General features: G+C 45.3%; 1 protein-coding gene across 2 annotated transcripts in view; it reads left to right on the forward strand.

The window, feature by feature from the left end:
* MIA3 (MIA SH3 domain ER export factor 3) overlaps positions 1-12,079 on the forward strand; it is a 340,580-nt gene that overhangs the window by 222,945 nt on the left and 105,556 nt on the right. For both annotated transcript variants that reach the window (XM_086927939.1, XM_086927940.1), the window contains exon 9: positions 1,442-1,463. In XM_086927939.1, the coding sequence (XP_086784065.1) occupies positions 1,442-1,463 (22 nt within the window). The remainder of the gene's footprint in view (positions 1-1,441; positions 1,464-12,079) is intronic.

Below are 12,079 nucleotides of genomic sequence, written 5' to 3' on the forward strand. Positions count from 1 at the left end.
ACACGTGTCCCAGTCCCCAAATCGCTTGTTGATGACAGCCTCGATAATGATGCCAGACTCCTCATCGCAGCCTTGTAGTTCCTCCGAACTGACGCGTCACCAGCTGCGCACCACCTCTCCGGCGGACTTCACATCACAAGACCTGGTGACTGGATCCTCGATGACGACGCAACTGGACCTGGCACCACAGCCTCAACACATCTTGAAACCCATGGACGCTTCGGCTGCACAGCATCTGGATCCACGCAATGCTTCGCAATCTGGACTAATGGTACTTTGCTCAGCTGGCCTAACTGGGTCCCTGTAGCTGGCCGGTGCTCTTTCGTGGTCGGCCTGATCTTGAGGTCCAGGGCGACCGGATATCCACAGTTGGCGCTATGTGCTTTTTGCAGCTCTTTTACCCTAAAGCTTTATAATTGAATATCTCTGGTTCTGCTGATTGGATTGTTGTTATTTTGGTCTTGTTTTATTTATTAAATTAATCTCTATTCTTCTAACCGGGTTGTGGGATCCTTTTTGTGTGGTGTTTTCACTGTCACTGTTTGAAGTGTTTCACAAATACTATACAAATTACCTCGAAGTTAAGCCTGACGGCTCTGTGCCAAGCTACCAGGGGGTTCAGCACAGGTTAATTTGGGGTTTGCTTGTGCCTTACCCTGACTAGAATTGTGGTTGCTGCTTCACCTTTGCTTACACCCCAGTAAACCAATACCCCAATTTCTAATAGTTTCCTTGATAGTTCTAGATTTAAACCAAAGACCCACTTAAAACAGACTCCAGTGGTGAATGAAGCCTGTGAACACTGGCAAAATAACAAGATATTCAGATATAATCTATTCTTAAAGGATAAAATGTACGAGCACCAATGATTTTTCAGTTGAAACTACTGGCCAAAGTTTGAAGTTGCTGAAGAAAGGGAGAGAAGGTGGCACAAATAGTTTTTTTCACCCAAATATTATAAATATACATCATCATAGCAAAAGTGTTGCGACCGCTACCTAGGAATTGAAATAATGAAAAAAATTCTGGGATGTACAAAGAAGATGATGATTTGTTTTTGAAATAGCATGGATAATGGTGTAGCAGTAAAAGTAGATTAAGAAAAAGTTTAGAGGTGCCTTGCATTTCCTATCAGCCGTTGACTATTGTCACGGTTGTCTTGTAGTGTGCATGAGCTCTCTTAAGTGGTCCATCTGCTGATTTTTGTCGAACTCTAGCCCTGATCTAGGGCATTAATCCAGGAGTTCTTATTGACTGTGTTATTCTTTGCACAGTTAACAAACATTGGCAAATGTTCCATTTGTCAATGGTCAAGCCTTTTTTATGTGGTCTTTGCTTCTCAGTGCTTATTATTGAAAGTATAAAGCTATGTGAGTTGTTAAGGTGCTGCCATGATTTAATTAACCTAGTGTTTGTATCTTTTTCTGTTTTTTACTTTCAGGTCAAAAGTCGTGTTTATCAAGGTAGGAGAACATTGCATCTTTTGTTTCTTGCTCTGTCGTCTGCTCCCTCCTGTCCTCTAACCGCTTGTTTATTTAGCTTTCACCACTGTTTGCAACTGCATCTAGGCCATATCCTTACTGTGGTTTTTTGTAAACAATTTTCATTTTACTGAGTTTGTGTTTAATGTGTGACTGTTAGGGGACTTTGTACGTGAGCGTTTGTTTACTCTGAACTCAGACAATCGTTATCACATTTGTGGAACTGTTTGCAGGTTATACACACTCTGTTGCATTCCATTTCCTTTGAGATAAAAGAAATATTATGTTATGTTAATATAACCTATTAAGCGCACGAATACCCGAAGGTGTCTTGGCGCTAAACGTGAGCCCTGAGATATGAGGGAAAACTAGTTTCGAAATAGCCAAGCTTTAAAGCCTTTTCTAAAGGAGGCAAGTGAATTGGCAGCACTGGTGTCCATAGGAAGCATATTCCTATAGTGCTTTCAATGCCAACTCTGGACTTTTACTGGTTTCGCAGCTTCAGATGCCACTGATCTGCATTAGTATGTATTTCCTTATGTCTAGAGCTATAGCCTTTGAAGCTGTGGAGCCTCATTCACATCTTCTTGTGATTGCGGTTCAAAGTAGTTCACGTTGACGTGTAAAAAAGGTTAATCTAGTCCCCTTTCCTCAGCATTGCAAGTGAACGCAGTATGTGAAGCTCATTTTCTTATCTCAAACAAAACAGGCATTGCATGTGAGGGCTTGTTACTTTTACCTTAATTCCACCTGGAACAATGCTGCCTTCAAATTCTTAATGTTAGATGGCTTTAAACAATATTTTCAACTGCACCTCAACCACAGTTGTATTGCCCTCGAACAATGCTTTTGTTAGACTGCTTTTAACAATAGTTGTGACTGCAAAAATGGGAAAATGTTACCCATCACTTATTTTAGCTAATAGGTATCCAAAAAGTGACCAAGAGGGCAACATTTACATTCAGCTTTAAATTTACCTTTATTCCACCTCGAACAATGCTGCCTTTCATTTTTAGGTCTCGCCTGTCGATGCGCATGCGCATCGAGCAAGCAAGACTATAGGGGCTCATCCACTCTTTATCCAACTGCAAGGAATCGTGGCGATTCCTTGCAGTGCCCGTGACTTTTAAGGTCAATGCGCATGCGCATTAAGCTTATGCGCATGCGCATTGACCTTAAAAGTCACGGGCGCGTGCACGTCCGTCTCCTAACAACACACACACACCCTCTCCCCCGCTCCGCCCCCTCCCGCCGTGTCGCATTTCTCTTTCTCCTCCCCCTCCCCTCTCTCCCCTCCGTCTCGTTTCACACACACCCTCTCCCCCGCTCCGCCCCCTCCCCGCCAACACCGCCTCGCGAGCTCGTCATTCCAAACCCGCCCTCCCCCGCCATTGCATCGCTGTATTTCTTAACAGTTCACCCATTTACTCACAGTTTTCCCAGTGCACCTAGATTCAGGCTGAGTTGGTGATCGCCACGGTTGCACGAGTTTCCTTACACCGCCATTCCTCTTACACAGACTTGGAAAGACCGAAAAATAAAATAATTAAAACAACATTTGCTGTTTTATTTGCGGATGACAAGGTTACTCGCCATTCCAATACTTTAGGCCCCCTCCCGCCGTGTCGCATTTCTCTTTCTCCTCCCCCTCCCCTCTCTTCCTTCCGTCGTGTCGCACCTCTCCCCTCTCCGCCCCCTCCCCGCTCCGCCCCCTCCCCCTCCCCCTCCCTCCGTGTCGCATTTCTCCTCTCCCTCTCCGCCCCCTCCCCTGCCCGCCGTGTTACGGTGAAAGGCTTGTTTTATAGTTGACAAAAGTTAATTTGTTGACACCAGCTGTCTTTTTCACCTCGCGATGAAATGTCACAAACGGGAATAGTCCTCAGTAAAGATACAAGCTCTACCTCCGCCTTGCCTCGCAGTTCCCCTTAACATTGCATCGCTGTATTTCTTAACAGTTCACCCATTTACTCACAGTTTTCCCAGTGCACCTAGATTCAGGCTGAGTTGGTGATCGCCACGGTTGCACGAGTTTCCTTACACCGCCATTCCTCTTACACAGACTTGGAAAGACCGGAAAATAAAATAATTAAAACAACATTTGCTGTTTTATTTGCGGATGACAAGGTTACTCGCCATTCCAATACTTTAGAAAAATAGCAACAGTTATTGTACTTACTGTTTTTTTTTTTTATTGATTTTTTTTATTTTCATTACAATTATTGGGAGAGGTTTTGTGTACAGCTCCCATGTTTTCGCCTCGGGTACGCTCTGTGGTTCTGTGTCACGTGTCTTGAGAAGTCACTGCTTTAATGTTATATATATTTGAACGAGCTGGTAATGCGTCACCCGAAGATTTTTCTGATGTAACTGTGTTAAACCCTGCTCCTAGCCTTACTCGGCAATAGTGTGAGCAGAAGCCTCTGGCATGTTGGTTAAAGAGGGAAAATGCACGCTTCTTTGTTCAGTGCAATCAGAGTGAAGCTCGCTGAGCTGCCTAAGATCCATTTCTTCCTTTCAGTGCAGGGTCGCCGTGTATCCCAGAGGTGGTGCAGGGCGAGGCGCCCTTGCAGCGAGTTGCTCCTGCGCCGATAGCAGGCTCTGGTGTTTGCGGTCTCCACGCTGGGCTCGCGCGGTTGCTAGGCCGTGTCAGATGACGCCTGCTCACATGACACCCGTTACAGAGAAGTGCGTGGCCAGCATTGGAGCACCCTTGCAGCCGGGGGCAGGGCAGGGCAGGGCAGCACAGCACGTCCAGGATAAACCTACCACAGCACAGCCCTCCTGGCAGGTCTTGTGACCGAGGGACTGACTGTATAATCCCACCCTCAACCCCTCACCCTCACTCACCCTCAACCCCTCACCCTCAATCACTCACCCACACTCACCCACACTCACCCCCACTCACCCTCACTCACACTCACTCACCCTCACTCACCCTCACCCTCACTCACCCTCACCCTCACTCACCCTCACTCACCCTCACCCTCACTCACCCTCACTCACCCTCACCCACCCTCAACCCCTCACCCACCCTCAACCCCTCACCCTCACTCACCCTCAACCCCTCACCCTCAACCCCTCACTCACCCTCACCCTCAACCCCTCAGCCTCACCCTCACTCACCCTCACCCACCCTCACTCACCCTCACTCACCTTCACCCTCACTCACCCTCAACCCCTCACCCTCACTCACCCCCACTCACCCTCAACCCCTCAACCTCAACCCCTCACCCTCCCTCACCCTCACTCACCCTCAACCCCTCACCCTCACTCACCCTCAACCCCTCACCCTCACTCACCCTCAACCCCTCACCCTCAATCCCTCACCCTCACCCACTCACCCACACTCACCCCCACTCACCCTCACTCACACTCACCCTCACTCACACTCACCCACCCTCACTCACCCTCACCCTCACCCACCCTCACTCACCCTCACCCTCACTCACCCTCACCCTCACTCACCCTCACCCTCAACCCCTCACCCTCAACCCCTCACCCACCCTCAACCCCTCACCCTCACTCACCCTCAACCCCTCACCCTCAACCCCTCACTCACCCTCAACCCCTCAGCCTCACCCTCACTCACCCTCAACCCCTCACCCTCACTCACCCTCAACCTCATGCTAAAGATTTACAAAAAAACCCATAAACAATTCTAAAAGCACTAACTCTAATGCTGCGAGACCTATTGCATTTCTAATGCTTGTTTAAGTTAGGCATCCTTCAACATTATTTGCGACTGCACTTCTCCCACAACCCAAGTTTTATTTAAACCTTTATTATGCCAAAAAATGAGCTTCACTGACACATTTTTTGCTGTACTTAAAAACAAATAGCATTAATTCTTAGTTCAAGCACGCTTGTTATCAACGTCGGGGACTTGCTTGCCGGTTATATACACACACTTACCCGAAGGTGTCTTGGCGCTAAACCTGAAACGTGAGCCCTGAGATATGAGGGAAAACTTGTTTCGAAATAGCCAAGCTTTAAAGCCTTTTCTAAATGAGGCAAGTGAATTGGCAGCACTGGTGTCCATAGGAAGCATATTCCTATAGTGCTTTCAATGCCAACTCTGGCAACTTCTCCCACAACTCAAGTTTTATTTAAACCTTTATTATGCCAAAAAATGAGCTTCACTGACACATTTATTGCTGTACTTAAAAACAAATAGCATTAATTCTTAGTTCAAGCACACTTGTTATCAACGTCTGGGACTTGCTTGCCGGTTATATACACACACTTTCTTCTCTCAAAGGAAACTGAATGTACAGTGCACTTCCTATGTTACGGATGAAATTTCATAAATCATTTTTACATGCTCACGTTAAATAAATTGCACCACAATCCCAATTTTCATCAATTTAGATTAAATGATTTCATAAATTTAAATTAAGCAGTCCTTTCCACTATAAATTATGTATTTACTATCACACTACCCATTAACCACCTTATTATCTACCACTACCTATCCAATTCTCTATATAAACCAGCCATAAACTCCCATAAAAATGCAGTGTTTACTATATCTTAATACTTTTTACAAGCTACCTCCCTTCCTTTCATATTGCAATTCAAAGCTCAAACTATCCCTCACACATAAATAGATAACAAAAGAAAAATGGCTGTTTCATAGCAAATCAGAATAAAGCTTTAAACATACTGAACAACCATAGAGCTATTCAACACAGCTGAAATAAAATAAATCAATATCTCTCGAGACCTATTGGCTTTGCCAATTCTTGTCCATGTCTCTCGCATTGTAAGACACTGACTGGAAAGCTGGCTTGTTGTGGCCTCTGGGCGAATGTGTAACTTGATGGCATATTAGACACTATACACATCTACCTTTAGGCTTCCCATTCCCATTTAGCAATCTGGAGCCTTATTGGCAGTATACTGAGCGGGTGTACTTGTGTTCTAGAGAGGTAGAACAGAGCTGTTACTAAAATCAACCAAATTTAGTGTATTAATACCATAGTCTTTAAACAACAAACCAACAATTTACAAAATTACATATTTAATTAAGTAAATAAAATAAATGCAAAAGTGAGCAATAAAATTGCATACAATCACTTTCAATATCATCTAAGAACTTGATTGCTGTGATTAAATACCTCTCTAAAGCAAAAATGACTCTAAAACCAGCACTTCATTCTTCTACCTGGATTCACCTCCTTATTTTCCATAAAATAAGACAGTCTAATAATATAAGTACTTTATTTACATTTAGTGGTCATGCCACAGATATAATTTCCCCTGTTTTTCTGGATAGTAATAATCATTTCTGAAATAATACATTCTTTCTTTAACCCTTTTCTAATAAACCCACTCTCATCTCTGGACTCTGTGTACTTTCAAAAAATGGATATACAGAAACTCTTAACCAAGACTCTCCTAAAAACAAGATTGGACTTGTACACATTAAATGAGATTAATCATTTTGCCTAGAACCTTGTTGTATCAGAGTTTTATGTCTATATTGTAACATTGCTTTTATGGTTTTTAACATGAAAAACCGAATAAAGTATTTTGAATTTGAATTTGATTAGCGTTGGAGTATGGCAATGTAGATTTTTGTGGCTCACACTACATAACCAAGATAGAACTGTTCTCATCATTTTTGCCCATTTTCAACTTTTTACTTTTTATTTTCTTATTTGCTGTCCATATAGAGCTGCAGTTTAGCATTGATGTGTAGTGCCTTACCCAAGTGCATAAAGTATAAAAACCCAAGCTAAAGAAGACCATGCTGTTGCATTTACATTTACTCCTACGGCCAGGACCATTGACTTTTTCAGGCGACTCAGCAAACATTTTAAACATCTGCTTTCTGTTAGGTCCTGTTTAATCTCCGGCCACGGGTATAGCTTTTATAATTACCCCTTCTAACTTTCCAGAAAATTCCCATGTTAATATCCCTTGGAAAAACTATGGAAAACAACTAGACCCACCAATTCCGCATTCGGTCCATCATTTGTGTGCCAATTGTATGGTCTGGAGGTTATCTGGACCCGAGTCTCCAGTAAGGTTCAGAGAGGGAATGTTTTTGTTTAGAAGCAAATAAATATATCTCATCCTCAATTTCAAAGAAGTCTTTTGGAGTCTCTCTAAAGAGTCATATGTATATATCTCCTTCCAGGGCCGGACCGGGACCCCAAAGCAGCCCTGGCAAATGGTGTCAGACCAGCCCCCATACAGTGCATAGAGAGCGCAGCGAGCGAGCCTGGCCACTAAAAGTGGGTTTGGTGCTGGGGGAAGGGGTTCTCCCCTCAAGAAAATTTGGGAAAAATGGCGAATTCTACAACCCATTTTTCATTATATATTCAATTGCATTCTTTTTTAAAGTATAATAAATTATGACATTACAGTGCACCAGGATTCGGCAGCCTTTATTGAGGCTTTTCAGGGATGTCCTCACTATCATCCTCCAACAGTGCCCTTCATCTGTCCGTAGCCCTGCATTATTTTGAGATGTTATTTTTCTTGAACTTTTTTTCAATAATGCTGTTTGAACAAACATTGGCAAGGAATTATAAAGGTGAGATTTGTGGATTTTGCCAGTGCTTGTTTGCTTTTAGCGTGTCCATGCTACACTCTCTCAGGGATGTTGCTATCTTACTACTGCTCTTTCTGCGTTCTTCTTCTTTAGATGATAATCCTATGGGGACCGGTTTATTTAACAGTGTAACAGGTTTAGCATATCTATATCTATACTAATATAATAAAGAGAGAGCCCAAACCTTTGAGGCGGGTAATCTCAGGAACCACAGCACCAATCACAACACCCAATACAGCATTCGAAAGGACAGTTGCAGCAGAAGGGCATAAGCTATGCAGACGCCCACCATATGCATTTAAAAGGTAAAAGAACCGTGCCAGCAAAGTAGTCCCTTGTGGGCGTGTCTGTGTTGTGCTGTGGGCGTGTGCTGGGGGCGTGACAAACGCTTGGGGCGCGTGGTACGTTCCGCCCTTCATGCCATGTCTCATATTGTGTGCTAATCCAACCCTGCTCCCTTTAAATACCCCAGTACCTGATAATCGTAACCCACCCTTACTCCTTAAAATACCCCAACACCCTTAAACCCTAACCCATCTTAACCCTATAAATATACCCTGTACCCCAAAACTCAAACCTATCCATAAACCCTAAAAATACCCCTGTACCCCAAAACCCAAACCTAGCCCTGAACCCTATAAATACCCCTGTACCTCAAAACCCAAACCTACCCCTGAACCCTAAAAATACCCCTGTACCCCAAAACCCAAACCTAGCCCTGAACCCTTAAAATACCCCTGTACCCCAAAACCAAAACCTACCCCTGAACCCTAAAAATACCCCTGTACCCCAAAACCCAAACCTAGCCCTGAACCCTAAAAATAACCCTGTACCCCAAAACCCCAACGTACCCCTGAACCCTAAAATACCCCTGTACCCCAAAACCCAAACCTTGCCCCGAACCCTAAAAATATCCCTATACCCCAAAACCCAAACCTAGCCCTGAACCCTAAAAATACCCCTATACCCCAAAGTTCAAACCTAGCCCTGAACCCTAAAATACCCCTGTACCCCAAAAACCATACCTATTCCTAAACCCTAAAACTACCCCTGTACCCCACAACCCAAAACTATATCTGAACCCTTAAAATACCAAACACCCCAAAACATATACCTCAGTACCCCAAAACATATACCCCTATACCCATATTTACCTTATCCAAACTTAAAAGACATGCTTTTACAACGAATTTCGTTGTAAATGTATGCGTGGTAAAAGAATATAAAATGTAATGCCATGCGTTATAATAGCATTGCGGAGTCATGGTACTTTCGTAATGAAAGTATGCCGAGTGATGGTATGCAGAAAGAAAGTTGCGGAATAATGGGTGTTTACCCTTTCCCGGTAAGTATATTGGTGGCACGGTGGCCCACATCACCAGCAACATACTCATATTTTTTCACCACCCATTGGAAAAATGCACAGGTCTATCTCATTGATGGCCAGCACCGACATACACTGTTAGACACACCTCCCGCCACAAGTTCTAGAATTGCGAACTTTAGAGCTGGGGAGCTACGTTTGAATCTCAGCATCAGCTCAACATCCTGTGATTCCAGGCAAATCGCTTTGTCTCCCCATGCCTACCACAAATGAATGTGTTCTTCTGTAATGTAAATTGTGCTCATCCATGTTGTCGAGTTTGCGCTATATAATATTGCAAGGAAAAGTAAAGTAGGGAAACTCGAGTTCACACATTACTGAACGCGCACTCTTTAGTGCATCAGCAGTGCACTGTGAATCAGAACGTTTCACAGGCCTGTCACAGATAAGAGATACTATTAAAATGAAATCCTACAAAACAATATACTACTGGCCGGCAGCAATTCATACCCGGACAACGTCAGGACGGGCTTCTAGTCAGTTATATTCTCTGTGAGTGGTATTGGGTTCTGATTACAGGATACGGAATTCCATGGTCTGGAGGCGGTTAATAGAAGACATTTTTTGACCCAACTGTTATAAGTCTCTCCCTGGTGGAGTAAATCTTGAAAATTACATAAGCAGGGAGGCATGGTGCACTACCAGGCCCCACAACCCTAAGGTGAGCTGTCTGACATGCCCCCTTAAGGGTGATTGATGGCAGAATTAAGAACTGTGGGACTGGGTTGTACCCACTTCCTACAGGAAGGGGTCATATAGGGGTTGTAGTGACCCCAAGGGTGAGTAGCGCATAGGCTGCCACCCTTCTCTCCTCGTAATACCCCTATAACTAGTATTTTGGGGAGCCCCGGACACGATGAAAGCAGATTCTGTCGACCTAAGAAAGACACTGAAGAGCAAGAGCTGAGGAACCGTAACTTACTTGGTGCCAACCCTACCAGCCTGCTTGCTGTTCCTGTCAATTGCACCAAAGACGACTCGTCGTGCAGCTACTCTCCCTCCAAAAGCTTGGGAGGACAGCTAGCACTTCAAGGAGCAACCTGCATCTCCGGTGGTGTAGTAGAGCTACTTCCCTGCAGGCAACCAATAGGAACAGTGAGGACACTGGACTGTTGAAAACCGTAATAGCACCACTGCACCTGTGCAATAGCACCACTGCACCTGTTCCCCCCATTTCAAGTCAAAGTGGACCAAAGGCTGCCAACGAGGTCCTGAGACCCTCCAGAGTCGAACCCCACCTTGGGTTTGCCCAAACTGGACTTACAGTTGCCGCCTGCGTCCTCTTTTGCAGGCCCCGTCAACTGTGAGTGTCTTCTGCAGCACGGACCTGACACCACTGCACCCGAGCCCTCCAGCCCAAGGAGAAGTGGACCGATGATGTCCCTATGTGCCCGAGTTGAGGAAGCTGGCTCTTTTTATATAGTGGACCAAAAAGATGTACACTTTGTAAAGAGTCCTGACAAACCCTGATTGGTTTTCACAGACACAAATGATATCCCAAATGCTCTCTTTGTGGTAGTGTGGGCGAGCACTTAGGCATATCAAAGGGTAGTGCTATGCATTTGTTGTCACACACATAAGCAGACCAATTTAGAAAAAGAAGTCATGTTGGTAGTTGTGTGCGCTACGACGGTAAAGAGAATGGAGGAGCCACCTAGAAACAGGCTGCAGAGGTGGACTTTCGGACAAGTCCGGGAGCTCCCAACGGCAGGCTCTGGTCACAAGGAACTGCAGGGGACAATGAAGCACAGTCTGTGTGGTGGCTTGAGCGCTCTGGTGCAGAGCAAAAAGGTTGGCTGGGCTCGGTGTGTCTTGGAGCCTTGCGATCGCCGGTCTCGCCAGTTGAGGGTGCAAAAATCAGGACAGCTGGGCCCCTCTGGAAGTGGGTCTCTGCAGTGCTGACGTTCCTCGATGGCTGCTTTGTCTTGGAGTCCCGACTGGACTCTCAAGGTCTCTGCTTGTTGCAAGAGGTCTGGTACTCTGGTATTGGTCCTGTGTGGCTTCTGTCGATCCTGGTGTCCTCTCACTTGGTGTGGAGGGACGGATTTGACCTTCAGCAGCACATGGCCCTCTGCCCGGGGAGCTGCTGCGTCAGGCTGGCCCGATGGCGGCATCCCAGTAGACTGGATTTTGCGTTTTGGTGCCTGCGGCCTGCAGGAGAGTAGCTCTTTTACTCCAAGGGAGATTGGTGGCGATTTGCAAAGTGCTGGCAGTCCACTGGGGCCGCTGGGTCGCAATTGTCGAGATTAAGTATGGCAGGCAGGACTTGGCGCCAAAAATGCATAGCAGTCTTCAGTTCTTGCTGTTTCTTGTGGCTCTCTGTGATCTTTTCTCAAAGGGGTCACCTAAATACTTGTGGTGTTACGGGGAGTGACTGGTAGTAGCCAATGGGATACTTACCTTTATGTTGTCTACACCCTCTATATGACTACTTCCTGTGGGAAGTGGGCATAACCCTGACCCAGAAAGCCTAATTCTGCCAAAACTAAGAAGGTGGAATTTTAAAAGTCGTGTCTACTTCAGATAGCCCACCTTAGGTCACGCCTTTTGACTAGCTAGTTTTCCCACATGTTCTAGTACCAAATGGGCCCGTGGTACGAGGTGCCATTTCCCCTGTCTGGGGATGCCTTGGGTCGTATATCAAAGGCGGCAGAT

This window comes from Lissotriton vulgaris, chromosome 6, assembly GCF_964263255.1.
Source record: "Lissotriton vulgaris chromosome 6, aLisVul1.2, whole genome shotgun sequence".
Lineage (NCBI taxonomy): Eukaryota > Metazoa > Chordata > Amphibia > Caudata > Salamandridae > Lissotriton > Lissotriton vulgaris.